Source organism: Saccopteryx bilineata, chromosome 9 (assembly GCF_036850765.1).
Source record: "Saccopteryx bilineata isolate mSacBil1 chromosome 9, mSacBil1_pri_phased_curated, whole genome shotgun sequence".
In the NCBI taxonomy this organism is placed as follows: Eukaryota; Metazoa; Chordata; class Mammalia; order Chiroptera; family Emballonuridae; genus Saccopteryx; species Saccopteryx bilineata.
Genome location: NC_089498.1, coordinates 10439858 through 10465121, shown reverse-complemented (window position 1 = coordinate 10465121; position 25264 = coordinate 10439858). Strand labels below are relative to the sequence as shown.

At 55.8% G+C, this 25264-nt stretch overlaps 1 protein-coding gene across 1 annotated transcript in view; it reads left to right on the top strand.

Annotated features, from left to right (window-relative positions):
* The first annotated feature begins 8 nt into the window (after positions 1-8).
* Positions 9-25264, top strand: part of CNGB1 (cyclic nucleotide gated channel subunit beta 1) — a 69802-nt gene continuing 44546 nt past the window's right edge. Inside the window, exons 1-14 of the mRNA XM_066242773.1 lie at positions 9-76; positions 2510-2691; positions 3620-3677; positions 3975-4047; positions 5550-5667; positions 5782-5824; positions 6019-6055; positions 8542-8617; positions 8870-8909; positions 10149-10305; positions 11990-12065; positions 13649-13685; positions 19489-19660; positions 21088-21177. Coding sequence (XP_066098870.1) covers positions 2518-2691; positions 3620-3677; positions 3975-4047; positions 5550-5667; positions 5782-5824; positions 6019-6055; positions 8542-8617; positions 8870-8909; positions 10149-10305; positions 11990-12065; positions 13649-13685; positions 19489-19660; positions 21088-21177 — 1151 coding nt within the window. The 5' untranslated portion in view covers positions 9-76; positions 2510-2517. The remainder of the gene's footprint in view (positions 77-2509; positions 2692-3619; positions 3678-3974; positions 4048-5549; positions 5668-5781; positions 5825-6018; positions 6056-8541; positions 8618-8869; positions 8910-10148; positions 10306-11989; positions 12066-13648; positions 13686-19488; positions 19661-21087; positions 21178-25264) is intronic.

Sequence of the window (25264 nt, the reverse complement as noted above, 5' to 3'; positions counted from 1 at the left end):
TCCTCCCACGTTGGAGAGGCCAGCTGTGAGTGGTAGGGAGACGGTACTTCCTGGCTGGTGGTCGGCATCTGAGCAGGTAACGCAGGCTGAGGTGGCGGCTTGGTGGCCATGGGACTGCTGATGGGATCTCCTACTAGCAAGGCGTTTAGACGTGGAGAAGAGGGCAAGGCTGAGAACCTAGGGCTTCCCTCACCCCTCCCGCCCCATGCGCTTGAACCTTAGTGTGCATCACAGTCTCCAAGGCAGCTCGTGAAATGCAGATTCTAGGTCCCGTGCAGGGTTTGCAGGGCCCACGACTCTGTATTTTTACCAGCTGTCCAGCAGATTCTGACAGGCTGGTGGTCCAAGCACCACCACTGTCCTGGGCTGCCACTCTCTGTTCCCCCTTCCAACCTGAGCCACCGCCATCAAAGTGGAGTGGGCAGGGACATGGCCAAAAGATAGAAGGGACCTGCAGAAGTTTCCATGTAGGAGAAAGTGGCTGAGTCTTTGGAAAGAAGAAAGATTGGGAGTGAGGCCGGCTGCCCTAGTCATTACCAGAAGGTTTAGAAACAAAGTCACAGTTGCTGACTGCTGGGAAGGTGTGCAAGGCTGGCCTGCGAAGCAGCAAATATGGTACCGCCTGAAGTGAATGTGGGACACCTGGAGTCAGGCAGGCTTGAGTTAAACTTGACTTGGCCACTTACTGGCTGTGTGACTTTGGGAAAGTCTGCTAACCTCTCTGTGCTTCTACCTCCTTTGCTGTAAAGTGATGACATTTATTTTTACTGGGGTTGAGCAGGAGGTGGTAAGAACAAAGATGAGTGTGGCCATGGGTCAGGAGCCCTTGGCTCAGTTTTGGCTTGTGAGGCTGCCTAAGGCTGGCTGGGGTCGGTGCAATCTACCATCCTAGCATGTGACTTCGGGCTCTTCCAGCCCAGGTCATCACTGTGTCTACCCCCCACCCAAACAGGGAAATGGATGACTAGAGAGGTCACGTCTGGCCCAAGTTCACCTGTTTGGTGACTGAGCTGAGGCTATACCCCCCACCACAGCCTCTCACAGGGGAAGCTGGGCGGCTGAGCCAGGGCAGGAACAGAAGTCAGAGATGTGGGCAGAAGGGAAGGCAGCATGGCCGGGGGCTGCCGGGATCCTGGGCCCTGAGCCTGCCCTTTCCAGCCCAGGGCCAGGGCCCCTGACAGAGGGAGGACAGGGCAACACTCTACCAACGCCTGGGCTGCCCCTGGCTGGGGGAGCAGGCACACCGTGTCGGGTATTGCCATGGAAGGGTCCCTTCAGGGCCGGGAGTTTGCACTAACTGACCTGTGTGCCACCTGCTGGGCCAGGCCACCCTGTAGGGATCTAGTTATGAGGAAAGGGGCTCCTGCTCCCCAAATATAGATGACACCAGACACTGAATCTATAGAAGGTAGGGCTGAAATATCACAGTAAACATGAAAAAGGGGTTCAATGGTCATTTTATCTTAAAAAATTTTAAATTATGGGCCCTGGCCGGTTGGCTCAGTGGTAGAGCGTCGACCTGGCATGTAGGAGTCCTGGGTTCGATTCCCGGCCAGGGCACACAGGAGAAGCGCCCATCTGCTTCTCCACCCCTCCCCCTCTCCTTCCTCTCTGTTTCTCTCTTCCCCTCCCACAGCCAAGGCTCCATTGGAGCAAAGTTTGCCCAGGAGCTGAGGATGGCTCTGTGGCCTCTGCCTCAGGTGCTAGAATGGCTCTGATTGCGGCAGAGCGACGCCCCAGATGGGCAGAACATCGCCCCCTGGTGGGCATGCCGGGTGGATCCCGGTCGGGCACATGCGGGAGTCTGTCTGACTCCCCGTTTCCAGTTTCAGGAAAAAAAAAATTAAATTATGAAAACAGTTATTTCCATTTTTAAACCATATCCACTTACATATGACTTATAATGTAGTTATAAAAGTTTGCAAGGGGGTTGGGCTGAACATGATATTCCACGACAACTGTTTTTACTTGACTCCAAATAATAGTCCCAACCAACATTTATTAAGCTCTCGGTGTGTGCAAGTCACTGTTCTTACCAGTTTATTTCATCCTTACAATCACCCCTAAGAGTAGGTACTATTAATATCCCATTATACAGACAAGCAAACTGAGGTACTAAGCGTTTAACTGATTTGCTCACAACTGGAGTCCAGAGCATGAACATCTTTCCACATTAGTTCAGGTAGATCCATAATATTCCATTATTGGGCATAGCATAATTTATTTAATATGTACCCCTCGTACAGGTGAACATTTAGGTACTTTCCAATAACCAGCCTCCTACTGATGGATGTTTGGAAGTTTTTCCTCTTTTGCTATGACACTGTTGTGATTAACCTCTTTATATACACATATGTTTGTGGGCTCGAGTATTTCTACTTGGAGATATAATTGCAAAAATATTTTAAGAGATGAGAGGAAAGGGAAATGTGTAATCCCCAAAGTGGCCCCTAAATGGTGGGAGCAGCTGTGAGCGCTCTGGGGAGGCTCAGGGCTCTGTTCCCCGCAGGTGTCAGGATGTGGGGCTGGGTCCAGAAGGTGCTGCCTCAGCCCCCGGGGACCCCTCAGAAGACCAAGTTGGAGGAGGAGGAAGAGGGGGCAGACCCAGAGCCGGAGCGTGACCTAGTGATGGAGCTGGAGCCGGAGCCTGAAACAGCCCCCCAGGAGGCCACACCGGAAGCCGGGTCTCTGGTAAGAAGCGGAGGATGAGGAAAGCATGCTGGAGAGGAACTGTTTTAGGCATTGTGGGTCATGCCCTCTCTGTTAATACCTAACTCTGTCATTGGCTTGTGAAAACAGCCAGATATAATACATAACCAAATGAGCATGGCTGTGTTCCAATAAAACTTTATTTAACAAAATGAGCGGCAGGCTGGATTTGGCCCATAGGCCGTAGTTTGCCATCCCTAGAGTCTAGAACAGAGCTGCTCCCAGTAGCCAGAGCATAAACTCTTTGTTGCCCGTCCGTGAGGAGATGAGGAGCTTGCTAGAATATAAATCTCTATTACGGTCCCTCCACTTTTCAGGCCACTGAAAAGGGACAGCATCCTGGGGGCTGTGATAGGCCTGGGGACCATCTTTGGGGGACATCGGGGGGGCCCAGCCCTGGAGGAGGGACCCCTGGGGCTGGGAGGTGGAAGTGAGGCCAGCAGGATTTACAGAGACAATTATGAGAATAGTGTTGTTTGGTCCTGTGGGGAGTGGAAGAGTCCCTTACATGTGGGTCAGGGGCTGCCCTTGCCTTCTGAGGGCTTACGTCAGGGGTCCCCCAAACTATGGCCCGCGGGCCACATGTGGCCCCCTGAGGCCATTTATCCGGCCCCCACCGCACTTCCGGAAGGGGCATCTCTTTCATTGGTGGTCAGTGAGAGGAGCATAGTTCCCATTGAAATACTGGTCAGTTTGTTGATTTAAATTTACTTGTTCTTTATTTTAAATGTTATATTTGTTCCTGTTTTGTTTTTTTACTTTAAAATAAGATACGTGCAGTGTGCATAGGGATTTGTTCATAGTTTTTTTTATAGTCCGGCCCTCCAATGGTCTGAGGGACAGTGAACTGGCCCCCTGTGTAAAAAGTTTGGGGACCCCTGGCTTACGTGGTCCTGTTTGAACCCTCCAGCCACCCGAGGAGCCATCAGAAGGGGAGGAACTCGGAGTGGCTGACCCAATCCCTCAGGGTGAGTGTTGGAGGCCGGGGACAGCAGGACCGGTGGTGGGACAGGGCTCTGTTCCCCCTCAGAGCCCTGTGGAGAAACCACAAGGCTGGCAGGCCCATTTCACAGATGAAAAAACTGAGGCTCAGAGAAAGGAAGGGTGGGCTCCTGGAGAATTTTTGGCTGAGCTGAGTTGGAATTCCAGCCTTCTCACACCTTGGGGTTCTCCTCTCTCCCCTGCCTCTGACTTGACCTCCCCAACAGGGTAGCAATGGGCTCTCAGAGGCTCCAGAGCTAACGGGGGGAGGGACTCTTTTCCAGAGACCCAGCAGGAGGCCTCTGCTCCGCCCACATCCCTCCAGGCCCCGGTGGCTGTGGTTCCCCAAGTAAACAGGTACAGTTCCACCTCCCCTCTCCTTAGGGCCAGCCTCCCACCACCCCATCAGCTAGGCAGCCACTGGGGGGGGTGGGGACTGGCATTGCTCTCAGGCCTACGTCACTCCCAGGCAAAGTCGAGGGCATTTTGGCAATTGGCTGAAGGGAGCCTCTGGCAGAGGGTGGGGCCTCCCAAATGGGCAATGTGACCATGGGAAGTGAAGGGTGGGGCCAGAGGTTCTCAGTGCCTGGGTGAAAAGCAGGTCCCCAGTGGCTAGAGCTTCTTATTTCCCAGGATGCCAGAAATCCAGACTTTTATGTGAAACTTCCCGGTTGGCTCACACATTGTAGACCAGTGGTGCTTATCCAAGCGAGCACGTCTGTGGCTGGGGCCTGGCCCAGGCAGTGAGCCTGTGCCCCTCGTATCCAGGGTGATCGGCCTCAGCCACAAGGAAACACCCCCAGGAAGCCCTCAGCCCTCCTGGGGCACAGGCGGGTGCTAAGGTCAGGACCCCTGGAGCCAGGCTAGGCGGGGACAGCATGATGGAGAGCCGGCAGCTCTCAGACACCATAGGGATGGGCTCAGGATGCCACTGGGCATACCTGCCTCACAGAGTCGGCACCCCCACTTTCCAGAGAAGGACACAAGCTTCAGGGAGAGATGATATATCTGAACTCTCACAGTGGAGAGGTAAAGGTTTGCAATTCCAACCGATTTTTTTTTTTTTTTTGTATTTTTTCTGAAGCTGGAAATGGGGAGGCAGTCAGACAGACTCCCGCATGTGCCTGACTGCGATCCACCCGGCATGCCCACCAGGGGGCGATGCTCTGCCCCTCCGGGGCGTCGCTCTGCCGCGACCAGAGCCACTCTAGCACCTGGGGCAGAGGCCAAGGAGCCATCCCCAGCGCCCGGGCCATCCTTTGCTCCAATGGAGCCTTGGCTGCGGGAGGGGAAGAGAGAGACAGAGAGGAAGGAGAGGGGGAGGGGTGGAAAAGCAGATGGGCACCTCTCCTGTGTGCCCTGGTCGGGAATCGAACCCGGGACTCCTGCACGCCAGGCCGACACTCTACCACTGAGCCAACCGACCAGGGCCCAACCGATTTCTTTTTTTTTTTTTTTTACAGAGACAGAGAGAGTCAGAGAGAGGGATAGACAGGGACAGACAGACAGGAATGAAGAGAGATGAGAGGCATCAATCATCAGTTTTTCGTTGCGAGACCTTAATTGTTCATTGATTGCTTTCTCATATGTGCCTTGACCGCGGGCCTTCAGCAGACCAAGTAACCCCTTGCTTGAGCCAGCAACTTTGGGTCCAAGCTGGTTAGCTTTTGCTCAAACCAGATGAGCCCGCGCTCAAGCTGGTGACCTTGGGGTCTCGAACCTGGGTCCTCTGCATCCCAGTCCGATGCTCTATCCACTGTGCCACCACCTGGTCAGGCCCCAACCGATTTCTTTAGGTTGAAAAAACCAATCCGGGGCTGGGGAGGTTGAGGGTGGACAGCATCTCTGTCCCTCCGCAGTCCCAGTGCCTGGGTGCTGACCTGGCTCAGGAAGAGCGTGGAGAAGGTAGTCCCACAGCCTGGCCGCAGCGGCGGGCCGGCCCGGAGCACTGCGGCTGGCTTGGAGGGCCCAGATCAGGTACGGCCAGGGCTGGGAACTGTGAGGGTCCAGTGCGGAAGGGGCTGTAGGAGGCTAGCGCTCCTGGGCTCCCTGCCCACACCTGTCTGTCTGACTGTCTGTCTGTCCCGGCAGGCAGGAGCACAGGTCCCCGAGCACTGCAGCACTCTGTGCTCAGGTAAGTCCGCGAGGTAGGATGGCTTTACAGAGGTGGGGCGGAGGGGAGGTTGGCAAGGGCCGTGCCCCTGGGGAGGGTCAATAGGGCCAAGTTTCACACTGGACTGGCCCTGGGTTCAAACCTGGTTTTGAGTTGAGCTGACTCAGGGCTCTGGGCAGACCTCTTGCTGCTGACCGCCATACTTTCTTCTGCAGGCGGACCTAATGGGGACTCCAGAGCAAAGGACGCTGGGTGAGTTCCCGTCCCTGAGCGCTGGTTTGGGAGCCCCTGAGCCTCATCTGTAGTGTATGTGGTGGGGGGAGCAGTGTGTGCAAGAGCCCAGGGTCTTGTATTTGAGACCCTCAGTGCGTATGACTTTGCACATGCCTTTCATCTCTTCCGGGCCTCTCTTTTCTCATCCACAAAACAAGGATATAGGTCCTTGCTGCCCATGGTTTATGGTGTTGATTACTAAGAATTCTCAGGTAGGGCCACCTTCTGAGGATGGGAGAAGGTGGGGATGCCGTGTGGAGCCCTTCGGCAGAGCCTGGGCCGTGTGGGGGGTGTTGGAGTGCCTAGGTTGGCCTCATAGTGGTCATCAACTTTGAAGTTCTCCGAGCTGACCGAGGTGGGTGGCTGCCTCGGCATCAAGGGTGGCAGGCTGGGTGAGGACCATGCCCGATGGTGGAGCCTATGCCCTTCTCTAGGGAGGGGCCCTGCCCAGTTCCAGTTGCCTCTGCCCTGTAGGGGAGTGGACCCAGGGTGGCCAGAGCCTCCCGTTTTTCAAGAGAAGCTAGAAAATACAGATATATGATTTCACTTACATGTGGAATCTAAATAACATTTATAAATGAACAGACAAACAGAAACAGACCCAGACACAGAGGACAGACTGAAGGTGCCAGAGGAGAGGCAGGCTGGGGGCTGGGGGACGGAGGTGGAGGGATGATGGAGAGCTACAGACCGGTAATTACAGACCAGCCACGGAGATGGAAGTGCAGCAGAGGGAACAGAGTCAATAATACCACAGTAACTGCTCAGTGCCAGGTGGGTGCTGGGAACATCTGGGGAACACTCTGTAAAGTACAGGACTGTCTAACCACTGTGCTGCACACCTGACACTACTACAAAGTAATACTGAATGTCAACTGAAAAAAAGAGAGAGAAGCTAGAAATTTAGGTTTTTATGCCAAATCTTTAATTCTTAGATAGTGCCGACTAATTGGAAAGTTGCCAGAACAATGTGGGTTCCCCAAATAAGCCTGGAACCTCCAGTTTACAATCTCTCCAGTCCATTCTTTTTTTTTTCTTTTAACAGGGATAGAGAGAGAGTCAGAGAGAGGGACAGACAGGGACAGACAGACAGGAATGGAGAAAGATGAGAAGCTTCAACAGTTTTTCGTTGCGACACCTTAGTTTTTCATTGATTGCTTTCTCATATGTGCCTTGACCGCGGGCCTTCAGCAGACCAAGTAACCCCTTGCTTGAGCTGTGACCTTGGGTCCAAGCTAGTGAGCTTTTTGCTCAAACCAGATGAGCCCGCGCTCAAGCTGGCGACCCCGGGGTCTCGAACCTGGGTCCTCCGCATCCCAGTCCGACGCTCTATCCACTGCGCCACTGCCTGGTCAGGCCCCTTGTTCATTCTTTAGACTGTTGGGTCCCTGAGAGCAGGGGCTTTCTGTCTTGGTCATCGCTGAACCCTGGGGTGCCCAGCACTGTGCTTGCCGTACAGAAGGAACTCAGCATAGAGAAGCTGAATGAATGGGTGAACTGACGAATGTCTACAATCACGCACTCCATCTATTCATTCAGTACTCCAGCTCTCTCTATACGTATATGCTTCTTTGTCCTCTGGAAGCTGCCCAGGTCAGGGTCCTCAGGGCCACTCAGCTAACTCACGGAATCAGTAAAGTGACTTAGAATGAAGGCACCCAGAGGACTTGCCAACTTTCTTTTGGGCCATACTTGGGGGGATGGTTCCCCTGGGAACCCGGAACCTCCCAAGAAGAGAGGGGCTGCTTGCAGGGGCAGGCTGAGGCCATGACCTTTGCCCCAGGACGGCTAATTTGTGGGGCCCAGCGCAAAGTGGAAATGCAGGATTTCTTTTAAAACTTAAGAGTTTTGGCCTGACCTGTGGTGGCGTAGTGGGATAAAGCGTCGACCTGGAACACTGAGGTCGCCGGTTCGAAACCTTGGGCTTGCCTGTCAAGGCACATATGGGAGTTGATGCTTCCTGCTCCTCCCCTTTCTCTCTCTCTCTCTCTCTCTCTGTCTCTCTGTCTCTCTCTCTCACTCCTCTCTCTCTAAAAAAAAAAATCAACAAATAAAACTTAAGAGTTTTAAGACTGTGATGACGGCATTACATAAGAAACGGCCCTTCTAGATGTGGGGCCCTGTGTGACCGCACTGCTCACACCCCCGTGAAGGCAGAGGGGTCACAGGGAGCCACGCTGCTGCCTTTAGGCCCCTGAGCGGCCCCCACCCCACACTGCTGCCCCGGAGGCCCAGGCTGGCTCTGCTGTTCCAGAGCCTGCTCCAGCCCGGGGTCAGAATCTGAGGTTGGCAGGTCTCCCCCTCCATCTGAGGTCCTCTGAGACCATCCAGTACCGGGCCCCGCGGTGCAGGATGGGGGCCAAGGGCTCGGAAGGGCTGGGCGAGGCCTGGGACCCCAGCCGGAGGTCCAGGCTACGCAGCTGGCCTCTCCTCAGGCTCTGGGCTGACCACCGGCCCCTCTGCAGGGCCGGGCCCTGGCTGCTCAGGTGGTTTGAGCTGAACCTGGAGAAAGTGCTGCCTCAGCCTCCAAAGACCTCTGAGGTGAGCGGAGCAGAGGGGAAGCAGGAAGCCGACCCCCTGGAGGGTTTCTGGGGTCTCAGGAAGCCTGCCTACTCTGACCATTTGTCCCCACTCTCTTTCCTGGGTGCCTGGGGGGGGTCCTTGATGGGAGGAGAGACTGCAGGAGGGACAAGGGACTCAGGGGAAGGAGGGGCCGGCTCTCGGCGGGCAGGGAGGGAGCGCGCAGGGCTTGCTGCTCCATGACCGTGACCTCTCTCCCTGCCGGTGATCCAGGGCTGCCAAGAGGAGCCTGCGGACGCTGCCTTGGGCCCAGGTACAGGGAGGGGACCTGGGAAGGGCTGTCTGACATGGTCACAGTCTGGGCTGGGGGTAGAACGGGGCCTGAGGGTCTGAGAGAGGACCCTACCCTCGCCCAGGCTAGGGAGGAGTTCAGAGCTTGCTGGGACAGGTCTGTCGTGGTGGACACTACCCTGCCCCCAATCCAGGCTAAAAAGCCAGTGGCCAGGGGCAGCCTCGTCAGGTACCAGGCAAGTTCTTTCTGCTCCCTGGGCCTCAGTTCCGTCTGTCTGATGACAGGGACAGCTGGCTGAGCCCGAGGGGCTCCCACTCAGCCATGTTTGCCCCTCAAATCTGGCCCCCTGTGCCCTTAAGCCAAACAGTGGTTCTCAAACTTTTTGAAGTCGGGGCGCATTTAAAATTCTACAAATAACTATAGGCGCCCTATATACAAATTTCTGAGAAATATGTTATAATAATTAAGTCAAATATTAAAGGAAAAAAATTTAAAGTCCAAATGTGCTTTTATGGTAATTAAACGAAGTATATATGACAAAATTAAATTTATTCTGACATTAAAAAACATTTTTATGTTACATTTTTTGAGTTATGCTTTTTAGAATTCTTAAAAGGGGGTTAAAAATAAAAAAAAGACAAAAAATTATCTTTTTATATAAATAGATACATTCTTAGTAAGATTTAGTAAATTCGGCAGGTCCCAGCATGAATGTGTTAAGTTTTTTCATTCTTGTGTTTATGAGAAACATGAGCCTGATGTGTCCTAGCGATTTCTTCAATGTTTTGGCATATATTTGGAAGGCAAACTCTCATTTCCTCATCAATACATTAAAGAGTTCCTCTCTTTTTATCTTAATTGTGTTGAGTGCACAGAACCCCCACCATACATATCATCTTAACTTGACACCAAACAAAGGATAGTAGAAACTTGCCTCCAGTCTTTCCAGAGAACATGGAGGGTAGTGTAAACAATCCAGCACCACAGCTTAACAGCCCTTTGAAACCTAATCAGGCAAGTGAGGTGGGGGATTGGGCATACTGTCAGTTTACAGCCAATTCCCCACACCTCTGTCCCCCAAAAATCTAAGCTCCAAAAACCCTGTTGGTTTTTTGGTCCCCAACAGGCACATATTTCTCTGGAATACCATAGGGTGCACCTGGAAATCTTCTAGGGCGCACACGTTGAGAACCACTGCCTTAAGGGGGTCAATGGAGCCCTGCCTTGTCATCTTAATCTCCTGCTCTCCCTGCTGCGTAGAGCCCCCAGAACAGCCCTTGGAGACGGAGCCCATGCTGCAGGCCCCGGAGAGTCACCCCCTGCCCAGCCCCAGCCCCCCGGCGCCCGAGGAGCCGATCCCAGAGCCCCAGCCTGGCTTCCCAGCATCCTCCCTGATGCCCCCCGGGGATGCTGTCAGGTGAGCCCCCCCCAAACGCCACACCTCTTACGGGGAGCAGTGCAGCACTCAAATTCCATTCATTTTCTTTTTAAATTATAAAAGCAACACATGCCCCTGGGAGAAAATTCAAAGGAGTCTCCAGGGTCCCTTCCCAGGGCAACCCCATCAGGTGGCTTCTTGGCCCTTTCAACACTTTCTAGGCACAAACTTATGGGTATATTTCACTTTTATTTTATAATTTTTTTTTTTATTTTTATTTTTTTTTATTTTTTACAGAGGCAGAGATAGACAGGAACAGAGAGAGATGAGAAGCATCAATCATCAGTTTCTCGTTGCACGTTGCGACTTCTTAGTTGTTCATTGATTGTTTTCTCACATGTGCCTTGACCGTGGGCCTTCAGCAGACCGAGTAACCCCTTGCTGGAGCCAGCGACCTTGGGTCCAAGCTGGCGAGCTCTTTGCTCAAGCCAGATGAGCCCGCGCGCGACCTCGGAGTCTCGAACCTGGGTACTTCCGCATCCCAGTCCGACGCTCTATCCACTGCGCCACCGCCTGGTCAGGCTTATTTTATAATTTTTTAAAATTTTAAATTGATTTTAGCAAGAGAGGAAGGGAGAGAGAGAGAGAAACAGGAATGCTCTTGCTCCTGTATGTGCCCTGACCAGGTATTGAACCAGCAACCTCTGGGCTTTGGGACAATGCTCTAACCAACCAAACTGTCAGGCCAGGGCTACTTACCTGACAATAGTGAACTGTTCTGCACCTGGCTTTTTTTTATTTTTTTTTTTATCCAAAGGTCGGTCTCTCTCTCTCTCTCTCTCTCTCTTTTTTGGTATTTTCCTGAAGTGAGAAGTGGGAAGTGGAGAGGCAGAAAGACAGACTCCTACATGCGCCCAACTGGAATCTACTTGGCAAGCCCACTAGGGGGTGATGCTCTGCCCATCTGAGCCATTGCTCCGTTGCAGCCGAAGCCATTCTAGCGCCTGAGGCAGAGGCCATGGAGCCATCCTCAGCACCCGGGCCAACTTTGCTCCAAAGGGAGCCTTGGCAGCAGGAGGGGAAGAGAGAGATAGAGAGGAAGGAGAGGGGGGAGGAGGGAGAGGCAAATGGGCACTTCTCCTATGTGCCCTGGCCAGGAGTTAAACCTGGGACTTCCCCATGCTGGGCCAACGCTCTACCACTGAGCCACTGGCCAGGGCCCAAAGGTGTCTCTTTGAAGTGGTTTTATACACTTAGGTCTGCTTCAGCCTTTCCATGGCTGCAGGGTGCTCCACTGTGTGGATGTATCAGCCTTTATTTAATCATGCGCTGGGCATTCAGGTCTGTTTCCACTCTTTTGTGTGAGCAATAGCCTTGTATGGGCACATTTCACCACATGCAGGCAAATCTGTAGGATAAAAACAAAGTTGCTTTTAAAATGGGATGGGCACTGACAAGTTCCCACCCTGGCCACGGGTGGGCGAGGGGCCTGAAACGCACTTCTAGGGGTGGAGTGGGGGTGTGGGGGGAGACTGAACTACCTGCTGGGGTCTGAGCAGTAGCCAGAGACTTGCCTAAAGAGGCCAGGGAGGGGGGACAGTGGCCTTTGGATACCTGGGTTCTGTTCTGCCTTCTGGTAGACTGTCTGCCTTGGGGGGGGGGTGAGGATCAGACTTCGGTGTCACTTTCTCACTGGGACATGGCCGCTCTCTCCCACATGCAGGTTGATGGCGTGGCTCCTGCACAGACTGGAGAAGGCCCTGCCACAGCCAGTGCTCCACGGGAAGGCTGAAGAGCAGGTAGGCTCTGGGCCAAGGGAGGGAGGGCTCTGGGTGGGGTGGGAGGGGCATTGGGAGCCCAGGCAAGAGTGGGGTGGTTGGCCTGTGTCTCTGCGGGACAGTCGCACAGAAGGAAGAAGGAGCCTTCAGGGGGAGTTCAGCCCACCCAGCCCGCCTGTCGGCACCGCTCGCTCACTCCGCACGTTCTCTGTGGGGCCATGGCTACAGGGCCGAGAATGCTGGCTCAGCCCTGCCCCTCGAGAGGTCACAGTCGGTGGGGGAGGTGCTTCCACGGTGGAGCAGACTGGATGTGGGGTGCAGAGGAGGAGACTGCCGGGAGCATCAAGGAAGGCTTCCCAGGGGAGGTGGCCTGCAAGCTGAGACCTGAAGGAGGAGTAGGAAGTGGGAGGGTGAAAGTGAATGCAGGTAGTTTGGGCCGTTCAGACAGAGGACTAGTACATGCAAAGACCCAGAGATAAGAGGACTGGAATGTTCTGGGCAGAAGTAGGACTCCTAGGAAGCCAATGGCTCTATGTCAGCGATCGGGAACTTATGGTTCATGAGCCAGATGCGGCTCTTTTGATGGCTGCATCTGGCTCACAGACAAATCTTTAATAATAATAATAATAACTTTAAAAATATAAAACATTCTTATATATTGCAATCCATTCATTTCCTACCACTCATGTTCATGGTTGCGGGTGACTGGAGCCAAACACAGTCCTCCGGGACAACACCAAATTTTTATTGGATAATGCGTAACGTACACAGGTCGTTGTATGGCTCTCACGGAATTACATTTTAAAATATGTGGCGTTCATGGTTCTCTCAGCCAAAAAGGTTCCCGACCCCTGGTCTATGTGCATTCCTGACAACCCAGGACTCCAGCGTGGGTACGTGAGGGAGCAGCGTGTCTGTCACAGCTTCCTCTCCAAGAAACGGACCCCTGGCCCTTCTTTCTTAGGGACAATTGGGCATCTTCCTAGAAGCACCTGGAACTGGGAGGTGGGAGGCGTGAGGCGTGGATCCCCACCCTGCAGCAGTAGGGGGTGCACGCCCCCCCCCACCCTGCAGGCTGAGCCCTTAGGCTTCGTGTTCATGTGGGCTCTAGGGCGGCAGAGGAAGCATAACTTTGGGGTTTCCCAAGAGAAGGAAAGGGGGCCTGGGGAGATGGGGCAGGGGATTAGTCCATGAAGCTGCTCTTTCAGAGAGGAGGGACCCCTGAGAATGGACATAGGGGACAGGGGAGGTGTGAGGCCGGCGGGGGGCGGGGGAGACCTTCGTGCAGATGGAGCTTTGAGACAACCCTCCAGGGTTTTCCAAACACAGAGAACCGAAGAGAGGGCGTTGTAGGCAGGGGGCCCAGCCTGGGCAAAGGAGCTGAGGCAAAGGAGAGGAAGGCAGGGGGGTGACCGGAGCAGAGGGCGACCTCCGAGGCAGGAGAGGAGAAGCAGGGAAAAGAGCCCGAGGCGAGAGGACCTTCTGCGGGGTCCTAGTAGGGAAGAAGGAAAACCCTCCTGCTTATGCGTGTTCCGGGAGGGACGAAAGAAGCAGGGGAGCCGGTGAGGGGGCCACAGCAGTTCTTTCCCCGTCTCCCCGTGCAGGAGCCTGACTGCCCTGTGACGTGTGACGTGCAGACCAGTAAGTGACACGCTGGTGGGTCCTGGTGTGCATCTCTGGGAAGGTGGCTTGGTCTGAGCACGCATGGACAATGGGGCTGTCTGCTGCCGGGCCTGGACTCACTCGGGGCAGGGGTGGGGCACAGGCAGGGCTCCTGACTGGGAGCTGAGGGCGCCCGGGCTCTGCAGACCCCACCCAGGCCAGCCTGGCCAGGTCACCAGAGCCCTGTCCAGAGGCACATGGTGGCCTGAGGCCCCTGCTGGAGCCTGGGGAGGTGGGGGGAGGGGAGGGGCAGCCTGCCTCCTGCTTCTCATGCAGAGCAGACAGCTCTCAGGCCACGGTGCTGGGCCCCCTTCCCTGCTGGGCAGCCAGAGAGAGCTCCCACTGCCCCCACAGCAGGGCCAGTGGGTTTGGCTGAGACGAGCCCCTGGTTGAGGGGTGAGGGGAGACGGACTGGGAACTGGACCCCATAGACTCCAGCTTCCTGGAGCTGGGAGGGCATCCCCTCACCTGTGGCCAGGTCGGGGAGTGTGTTACCTTTTATCCCAGCCCTGCCTCAGGACCGGAGACAGACTGAGGTCGGGTGGGGTGGGCTAGGATCCAAACTCTGCTCTTCTTTCCTTTCATGGCCTCTGGAAAGGCCTGTGGTGGAGAGGGCGGTCACCCATTCATTCACAAATGTCACAGAGGGCCTGCTCCGGGTCAGGCCTCAATGAGTGCCCGACGTGGGCCAAGCGGGGGGCAGTGACGCTATTCTACCCTGGACGTGGGTCCGGACACTGTGGGCCTCAGGGCTCCGGGGCTGCTTCTCACTTGTCTGTAAGGCTGTGTCCAACCCCAGCCCACTTGGTGGGTGGTGGTCTTTACGAGAACTCTGAGGCTGGTGATGGCCACTGTGGGCTGTGGAGGCCATGGGGTCTGTGTAATCGTGATGCCATTGTGAGCGGAAGGCCTCAGAGCAGGGCTTGCTCTGTCCCGTGGAGCTCATGGCCACCCTGGAGGACACCGCAGGGACCCCCATGGCTGTTGGGGAAGGCAGTGATATGCCCAAGGTCACAGAGCAAGTTCTCATGGTGTGGAGGCAGCAGCTTCTCAGGCTGAGGTTAACAGAGTAGAAGAAGTTCCCTAGGACAGACCCCCACCCTGAGAACTTTGAGGTTGGAGCCCCTGGCTCCTCTTAGCCTTCTCTCTCCTCCTCTGGAGGGAGGTGGGATTCTCAGCCAGGTACAGACAGGGCCCCCCGAGGTGCAGGAGTGTGGGGGTCAAGGGTCAGGGGCCAGGGTAGGCACTGGGGCAGCAATGGGGTGACTCAACACCCCCGCCAGGAGCCAGGGGTCAGTTTCCCAGGACTGCCACAGGACTGTTACACAGGACCGTTTCACAGGACCACGGACTGGGTGCCTCCAAACAGTAGAAATGTATTCTCCTGTGGTTCAGAGGGCTGGAAGTCCAAAATCAGAGTGCTGGCAGGGTGGTTCTACCTGTGGTTCCGACAAAGACACTGTTTGTGCCTCTCTCCTGGCTTCTGGTGCCCACAGCCCATCCTCGGTGCCCACAGCCCATCCTCGGTGCCCACAGCCCATCCTCGGTGCCCACAGGCTCCTTGCTGCCTTCCCCGGTGTCTGTCAAGTCTCCCTTCTTTTTCTCTCATAGGGATACTAGTCATTGGATTAAGAGCCCACCCTAAATCCAGGATGATCTCATCTTGAGATCCTTAACTAATGACATCTGTACAGACCATGTTTCCGAACAAGGTCACATGCATAGGCGACAGGAGTTAGGCCTTGGGCTCTGTCTGGGGGCCCTGTCCCCGAGCCTCCCTGGCTGTCACTCGCGCAGGCACTCACTCGTCCAGTCCCTCCGCCTGTCCACCCAGCCACCGCCCTCTGTCTTCTCCTTTGTTTCAGGGGTGGCAGCAGCTGGGAGCCTCTGAAACAAGGGAGAAGGGAGCCTGGGAGAGCACAGATGGACAAACGGACAGATGGATGGAAGGAAAGAAGGGTGCCCTGAAGAGAAGACCTGCAGGGGGGGTGGCCCTTGAACCTCCCACCCCCTTGAACAGTGACCCCTTGCCCATGCTCCCAGGCAGGGTGACGGAATCAGCGTCCCTTCCACCAGTCCCGGCTGCCCCTTGGGACCAAGGCCAGCCCCTTTCTCCCGGAGCAAGAGGAAGGTCATCCAGGGGCAGCCTGTGGCACTGAGGCTAGACAGCAGGGGGACTTCCCGCCGGAAGGCTAGGAAAGCCCATGAAGGACTGTCTTTGAGAGGACACCTGCACGGCCCTCAGCATGGTGCCTGCCACATCGTCGGTGTCCCCATGGGACATAGCTTTTCCCAGAAGACGTTCTTCTTAGGCTTGGCCACATTCTCTCCCTCAGAGGCTCGAGACCACCAGGGGACAGCAATAGACACTTCTGTTGACATTAAAGAGCATAAACCGATGCAGCAAACCTGTGATTGCATAATATTATTACTGCAGACAAGGCTAGAATGGGCACGTGGGTTTGAAAAGTGGGTGGATTGAGTGCGGCCTGTGGTCTGGGGTTGCAGGCAGGAGGAGTTCGCCAGGAGTCCTGAGCTGGGTGCCCTGGGTCACAGCTGGCCCACAGATGTCTGTGTTTGGGGCAAGGAGTGATTTCAAAATTCAGAATGAGTTTCCAGCATTTAAAAAGCAAGCAGCTTTAATATGGAAGAAGTCTGGCTTCTCTTGAAAACTGAGCAGATCCAGCCAGAATAGGCCCACACCATATATCCCACTTCACCCATCCACATCGTACGCCCGGCTGGGTGGGTCTTTGAGCATGAGACCCCCGAGGTCTCAGACTGGCAGCGAGGGGACGGCAGCGCTGGCACAGGGTGTGAAGTGAGCTGAGCCTGGAAGAAGGAGACAGCCCGGGTCCCTGACGCAGAAGGCAAAGCTAGAAAAGCTCGGGACTGTTTTTGGGGAGGTCTAGGCTGTGGCAATGGGGAGCCACTGAAGGTGGTTGAGCAGGGGAGTGCCTTTGAAAAGAAAACTCTGAGGCCGAGCAAGCAATGGAGGCAGGGAAAGTGATTGAAGCAGGGGTTCTTGAGCTTGGGGCCCCACCCAAAGCCTCTGGGACCCAAGCCGGCCAGAGAGGACGGCGGCTTTGAGCCAGGGTTTGGGCTTTGCCAGCAGCCAGGGCCTGGGTGGGGGCCTTGGCCTAGGATTTGTGCCCCCTGCTCCCTGTCTGCCGGTGCTGGAACCGGGAGCTCCTTCCCCAGGGGAGGCTGATGAACCTCACTGCTGGAGTCGGAACTCCATTCAGTGGCCCTGAGCGACACTCTAGACTGGCAGAGAGGACGCTGGCCAGGAGGGGCATGCCCAGGAGGGACTGCAGGGGCGACGTGCAAGCCCTGGATGGAGCAGCAGTTTCCGTGTGGGCTTGAGCACCCACAGTGGCCCACTGCGACCCGGGCACTGGGGTCCCTGGAAAAGCCGGGACAGCTGGGATTCGTTTGCCTGCAGAGAGGAGCTCAGAGCTCCAGGGGCGGGACAGTGAGTCTTTCTCCTGGCCTGCTCGGGGCACTGCCCCAGGATCAGTAGGGCAGAGTACCTGATGCCTGCCCTACCAGGCTGGTACCCAGGGCACCATCCTCTTCCCGCCATAGAATCTTTGGCTGTAAAACGAGGACAGTTTAGGGCATGCCTCGTGGGCCCAGCACAGACCTGAAAGGAGGAGGAAGTGCCTATGAAACGTTCACTTACTAACTGGTACCTTGAAAGAGAGGGTTAATGGAAGGAAAGCAAGGGTGCTCGGCGTCAGCGCTCCAGGACGCCGGACGCCAGACTTCTCCAGTGCCCGTTACAGACGGCTGCCCATGTTGGGGGCACATTTATCACTTGGGATCGAGCACCAGGAGGAACAGGAGTCGGGGGACCTGGCACTGCCTCCAACATCCTGTGTGGCCTTGGACACGTCACTCCGCCTCTCTGAGCCGGCTCTCTAGGGTCTATAAAATGGGAGAATACTGTTCTCACCCTGCAGGGTTGCCATGGAAGCCAATGAGCTCACAGGCCAGGGGACGTTCTGAGCCCTGGAGGTCCCCTGCTGTGTCAGGCAGGAACCTGCACCCAGCGGCTGCTTGGGGTGGAGATGCCACACCATTGTCAGATAGAAACATAGAATGACATATATGACACGACCCATTACTAGATTCGGGGCCACGCAGGGGACAGCCTCCCTGGGCCAACCTCAGGGCTGCTTGTAGGGCTGGAGGGGCCTGGACCAGCCATGGAAGAGGCTAATTCAGGATGCACGTAGGAGGCTTCCCTGGAGCGCAGCGGGCGCTCCTCTGTGAGGCGCCTAGAAGCCAGGAGGTGGGATGAAGGAGTGATGCAACTCTTAGAAAGTATTTGGCCCTGTGCCTGGCACATGGGAAGCACCCCATACAAGAAGGTATTAATCTGTGCCTCAGTTTGCTCATCTATAAAATGGGGAATAACATGTCGTAGATGAAAAATAAAATGGGGATAATAATTGTTCTTACTTCCAAAGGTTGATGAGAGGACTAAACGAATTACTTCATATAATTCACTTAGCACAAGGCCTGGCACTAGTAGCTGTTGTCATCATTATTATTATCTACACCAGTGGTAGTCAACCTGGTCCCTACCGCCCACTAGCGAGAGTTCCAGCTTTCATGGTGGGCGGTAGCGGAGCAACCAAAGTATAAATTAAAAAATAGATTTAACTATAGTAAGTTGTTTTATAAAGATTTATTCTGCCAAACTTAGCGAAAATCTGACATAAAGTACTTGGTATGTAATTATTATTATATGCTTTAATTTGCTGTAACCCTGCTTTATAAATTTTATAATGTAAAGTTACTTCCCTACTTTATAAATCACCATTACCGTGGAACCGGTGGGCGGTTAGAAAATGTTACTACTGACAGAGATACAAAAGTGGGCGGTAGGTATCAAAAGGTTGACTACCCCTGGTCTACACTGTAAACAAAAACTTCCAAAGCCAAAGGATGAGACTCGAGGCCAGCTTCCAAGTCCCCATCAGTAATTCCTGCTTGGCGTGAGGGCCACCTAGACTACTGGAGCTTCCGGAAACCTGGCTCCGAGGCACTCTTCCCCTTTGATCCTTTTTCCTGCCCTGAGTGGGCTGAGGCTCCTGACGAGTCTGCCCTGCACCCACTTCTGCCAAGCTCACAGCCCCGCAGTGTTCTCCTTGGCAGGGGCCAGGGTGCCTGGAGAGAGGTGGAAAATTTCAGACTCCCCTCGGAAAGTGGGGCCACCGCCATGGGAAAGTTGACCCTCTCGGAGGAAGGGTGGTGCTTCTAAGTTCAGGAAGGAGACAAAGACCCCCAGAAGCAGGTGCTGGGAGGATGAGCATGTAGTACGCTGTCACCAGGGGGTGGCCTCTAGCGCGAGTGAGCTCTCTCTGCACCCCTCGGGACCTTTCAGGCCACCCGGCCCCTGCATGTGGCAGGTGGCCCTCGAGCCTGGGTCCTTGGGCATCACCTGCAATACTGTGGTTAGAAGCAGTTTCTGCTTCGGCACAAACTCCAAGAAGGAACCCCCCCCCGGGAGAAGCTGAGACTAACTGTAATGGAAGCTCTGTCTCAAGAGGAAAAGGGGGAACTGACGGAGACAGGTGAACGCTCGATCGCGGGCTTTTCAGCCCATTGGCTCAGAGCTGATCCGGTTGCTCATGGTCCCGCTGATAACGGGGCTGTGTCCATTGCTTGGCCGAGGGCTGGTGCGTGGCTGGTGACAGCCAAGGCTCCCTGTGTGGTCCCTGGGACTCGGGGCCCCAAGCCCACGCTCCCCCACACCCTGTGTCCCCTGCAGTCAGCATCCTTTCTGGAGGGCAAGAGGGGCCCGATCTCGAGCTCATCCTTGAAGAGGTTGACCCTCACTGGGAGGGGGACCAGCATCAGGATGGCAGCGCCAGCCCGCAGGACTCAGAGGGGGCGACTCCGGCTGGTGAAGAGGAGCGTGAGGCCGTGGAAGAGATGCCCAGGTGGGAGCCAGAGAGGGATCTGAACCACGGACTGGGAAGAGGGCAGGCGCATAGCACGGAACCCCAAAGGCATGAACGGGCGTGGGGAGTGAGCCAAGCCTGCCTCTCCCTCCCACCCCTCCCCCAGACCCCCACCCTTTTCCCACGGGCGGGCGCAGTGGCTGCCGGGTTCTTCTGTCCTGTTCCTGGGACCATTGGAGCACTTACAAGCATGGACTCCCTTCATTTGTTTTCTTTCTTTTTTGTTGTTGTTGCACAAAACATGACATATCACATGTACCCCCTGTCCGCACCTTGCTGTATTCACTTAGCAGCATATCTTGAGGTTTCTCCACTCTCCGTATATAGAGATCATCTGCTCACTTTTCCTTTCATAACTGCATCCTGTTCCGTTGCATGGAGATGCCAGAATTTACCTAACCTGTCTGCTATGGATGGGCATTCAGGACGATTCAACAAGTTTGTGATTATAAATAATTCTGCAGCAGACTCTCCGGCACATGCCTGGGGGTGCATCTGCGGGAGGTCTCAGGTCCTCAGGCCCGGGACCTACGTCGCAAAGGTGGGGACACCGGCCCAGAGAGGCTCAGGGGCTGCCCTCAGGTCACCTCAGGATGTGGGGACTGAGACAGGCCCTTATAGAGAGTGCCCAGAGCTACTCAGGTGGGGTCCCCGGGTTGATCCTTGTTTATAGAGAGTGCCCGGAGCTACTCAGGTGGGGTCCCCGGGTTGATCCTTGTTTATAGAGAGTGCCCGGAGCTACTCAGGTGGGGTCCCCGGGTTGATCCTTGTTTATAGAGAGTGCCCGGAGCTACTCAGGTGGGGTCCCCGGGTTGATCCTTGTTTATAGAGAGTGCCCGGAGCTACTCAGGTGGGGTCCCCGGGTTGATCCTTGTTTATAGAGAGTGCCCGGAGCTACTCAGGTGGGGTCCCCGGGTTGATCCTTGTTTATAGAGAGTGCCCGGAGCTACTCAGGTGGGGTCCCCGGGTTGATCCTTGTTTATAGAGAGTGCCCGGAGCTACTCAGGTGGGGTCCCCGGGTTGATCCTTGTTTATAGAGGGTGCCTGGAGCTTCTCGGGTGGGGTCCTCGGGTTGATCCTTGTTTATAGAGGGTGCCTGGAGCTTCTCGGGTGGGGTCCCCGGGTTGATCCTTGTTTATAGAGAGTGCCTGGAGCTACTCGGGTGGGGTCCCCGGGTTGATCCTTGTTTATAGAGAGTGCCTGGAGCTACTCAGGTGGGGTCCCCGGGTTGATCCTTGTTTATAGAGGGTGCCTGGAGCTTCTCAGGTGGGGTCCTCGGGTTGATCCTTGGTTGAGGGGTTCATGTCTGGTCTTGGGGTCACAGGACATCTTACTGAAAATGGGGCAGGGGTTGATGTGGGTGCACCTGTAGGGGGGCTCATCTCTTGCCTCTGACCTTGTTTCAGGCAGCTCTCCTGGATTCAAGAGGAGAAAGAAGAGGAGGAGGAAGGGGAGGAGGAGGAGGAGGAGGAGGAAGAGGAAGAGGAAGAGCTTGAGTAAGGCATTTCCGCCCTTGACAGAGGCGTGGCCCGGGGAGGTGGGGTTACAGGGAGGGGCACCAGGCTTCTGGGGGGGGTGTCCCCTGCTGCTCACCAGAGTGCCTTCCCTCCTTCTGTGCTGTGTGCCGCTGGGCACAGACCAGAGAGGCTGGGGAAGCCGGGGGTCTCCCACTGTGCTCGTAATGACCTGCACAGATATACATGCAAACGAACACTAGTATGCAGCCTCCACGAGGGTGGGGACTCTTGTCTGTTGTGTCCACGGCCATGTCCTCAGAGCCTAGAACAGGGCCTGGTACAGTAGGCACCAAATAAAAGTTGTCTGAGTTCATGGGTGAGTGCCTGAATGGACGCAAGCCGCGGGCCCCCACTTCTCCCCTGGAATTAATAAAGCCGAGGCGCAGAGCGGCTCCCTCCCTCCCGGCCTCCCTAGCAGGGGGCCGGCGGTCGCCTCTGCCGCCCACCAAGGCTGCGTGGACTCTGCCCCACTGCCCGTCAGTGGCCGCTGCTCCACCCACAGCCACACGGACCTCAGCACAGACAGAAGAGGTCAGTTAAAGGTTCCGAAACGGAGAGCAGAAACCGCTAAAAGTGAGACTCATCAAAATAGTTATCTTAACTATTCCAACCACTAAGAAGGAGTAATAGGTGACGCGAGAGAGGCTCGTTACTGCTACAGGGGCAGCCACGATGTAGAAATGTCACGTTAACGCTTATAGCCACATTAACAAGGCAACCTGACGTGCACGCAATGTCGTATGCCAAACAGACTTCACTTTTAAAGAAGCACGAGGAGGGGAGAAGATTTTCAGGCAGGTGGGGTGGACGGAGGAGGGGACGTAGAGGTGGAGACACGGGGGCTGTGAAGAGCAGGCGGTCGGACGGACGCCCGAGTGGAGTTAAGGGAGTGAGAGGTGGGGCTGGAGACAGGACGTCGGGAGTCTGGGGATAGAAGGACCGGGAAGCCCAAAGCCAGGGGGCAGGAGGAGACGCCCAGGGAGTGGGCGTGGGCGGAGGGGAGGCCCCGAGGCCAGATCAGAGCCGGAGAGCTGAGGAGGGACCGGAGAGGGCAGGCGAGGAGGAGGAGGCTCAGTGAGGGGCGAGGGGCAGAGCAGAATGCCGGGCCAGGAGGAGGGAGAGGGTGGCCAGGAAGGAGGGAGCGATCTGCAGCCCCGAGAGCAGCCCTCCCATCCCCGGAACGGGGACAACAGCGGTGGGGCCACGTCGTGAAGGCCTTGAACTCGGTTCTCTGGGAGGAATGGGAGCGGCAGGGTCTGGCAGCTGCGTTGTGGAGAGACTGAGGCAGGGAGAGCAGGAGGAGGCTGTTGCCAGGATCAGCCCAGGCTGATGGGCTCTGTCCCTTTGCTCCACCCCCTTGCATTGTCCCTGGTCTCTGTGCCCTGCGTGGTACCCCCGGCTCTCTTCCTTCCTCCCTGACGGGCCCCTCTGGGCACAACCGGGGCAGGGTAACCCCATGAGTGGTAGGAGCACGGGCTCTGCTCCTCTTAGCAGAGACACCTGGCAAGCGGCACGCCTGCCTGAAGCTTCTGCCCCACGCCTGTGAAGGGACAGGGGACAACAACAGCCCCTGCAGAGCGGGCATGGGTCCCGCGGTGAGAATGGGTGTGGCGGGACTTGCGCCCCGTCGGTCGAAGACCCCTCTGAAGGTAACTGATGTTTGAATCCCCACGGAAGGTCGCTTTTAGTCCATTCCAGGAAAGAGTTAAACCATGAGACCAACAACACAAGATTTCAGGGCTGGAAGCCTGCTCGGTGTCATCCGCCTTTAGTCTACCCTTGCCCAGGTCACATCAAATCTTTCCTTCCTTGGCAAGAGGCCACACAGCTGTGTGCTTCCCTCCAACAATGGGGGCTCACAACCACTCAGAGGCCATCCATTCCATCCGTAGGCACCTCTGACTTAGGAAATTATCTCTTCCACCAAAACTAACAGCTTCCTTACGATTTCTATAACTCCGTCCTAATTCTGCCCTCTGGGCCCCCAGAGCCCAGCTGCTCTCGCTAGCAGGCGACTGCTCTTGCCCGAGGTGCGGGCCTTCACTGCTGCCTCGCAGCCTCCCTGTGGCTTGTTTGTCCTCTGCTGCCCACCCGCCTTGGTGCAGAGCGTAGAGTGGGGGGTCGTTCCCCACTCAGCCTGTGTGCCCAACGCATGGGCCTGGGCTGGAACAGCCCTGGAAGCCCAGTGATCAGTGTGCTCACACACTTGCACATGCACTGACTACACACGTTCCCAGTGCAAAGAGCATGTGTCTGCACTGTCACACACACCAGCGCATAGACAGACACGTAGGTCGGGCTATGCACACTTATACTCACACATAGTCTGCAAACATACACAAGCACACACAACAAACACACATATGTTCACACATGAACACACTTGCAGATATCCACACTGCACCCTGCACACATGTTTATGGACACAAGCACGTGCATATAATTACCCACAAATGCTGCAGTCATACACAGGAACACACACAGCTTTGCCCAGAGTTTCAAACTCATGGAAGTTTGGGCCCAGGGTTCCGGGCAAAGATAGGGGTTCTGTGGTGAGAGAGTGAGTGACCCCAGAGCCAGGGTCACAAGGGTCCAGTGTGGCCAAGGGGCTGGGCTGTCACTGGCTGGGGAAAGATGCTTTTGGCCAGCTTTGTGGAGGCACCGGGTTTACTGATGACGCTGGCAGATGGTCGCCTAGCGACCAGGTCTCTGCTGGCAACTGCTCGGCTTTTCCTAGCAACCACAGCCTTTGGTCCCCACCTGGCCTCCCTGGGGGCATCTCTGCAGAGTGCCCTGCGCACCCCCTTAATCTGATTAGAAGCAGGAAGAATCGGTGGCTCATCCGCCACCAGCCGAGTCACACTGGCTCGAGAGCCAGCCTCGCAGGCTCGGGGCTGGGTGGACTCTCCACATTCCCCCCTGGCATGCGCTGCACTGCCTCGGGGTTTGGGATGAACGCCATCGCCCCCAGCTGAGCTCCCGCACCATGGTCGTCCTTGTTGGCAAAGACAGCAAGACCCAAGTAGGTGGCTGCTTCTCCCTCAGGGCTCCCCTCCTTCCTTCTTTTGGGGTTGGGCTGTCATGTGAAGAGCTGAAGGCGACTGTGAGGACCTTAATTTGGGGGCACAGCCTGCTGGGTGACTAGAGGGAGGGGGAGTGGCTGCCCAGTCCTGGCGAGCTGGTTCTGCTGCCCCTCCCTGCACCTTCTACCCTTTACTCGGAGAGCCAAGAGTGGGGCAGGGGGTTCTTCCAGGGTGCCCACCACAGCCAGTCTGTGCGCTGCTCCCCTTGGAATTCCCTGGGGTTTGGAAACCTTGTAGAAGTTATCACCTGCCGCTTCTGGGCCAGGCAAGAGGGCTTCCTGGCAGGCACAGGGCACACTGCTTACCAGAGGCCAGCATGACTTTGGGTGCATAGGTCCCAAAACAGTGCTGACTGGGCCACAGTAGGGTCAGTTAGGTGTCTCAATAGCTGAAGATGTTTGTGCAAAACGTTCCCCAATCCACGTGGGTGATTCATACCCTGAAGGACGCTGCCTCCTCTGGGATGAGTGCTAATGATGACAGGGACAATCATAGGAATAGCTGTCACTGGATTAGCACTTCTTTTCTGCGCCCAACACTGTGTTATGGCATCTGTTATTAATCCCATCTCACAGATGAGAGGTCTGAGGCTCAGAGACAGGGGCGTCTGCCGGCCAGTGCGAGCTGGACACCGGCCCCGGGTCAGGCCGATTGCCAAGCAGACAACTTGGTACCACAGACAAGGAGAGCTGCTGACCAGTCATTAGATGGAGGGTCGAGGATGACCCCTGACATGGGTGGGTGGGGGTGTCTTTTTTGACTTTTCCATGAGGTTCTCAGTGGCCCTCTGACCTCACCCAAATAAGTTGGCCTCTACCGGCTGGGCAAGTCCTGCCCATTTGATAGGTGCGCAAACAGAGGCAGCCCGAGGGCTTCCCGGTGACTTGCCCATGGACTCACAGTGACTTCCCAGCCTGAATCTGGAATGACCGAGACCCTCCACAGCCTCTGACTGGACTGTGTGGAGCTCACTTCCCAAGCCT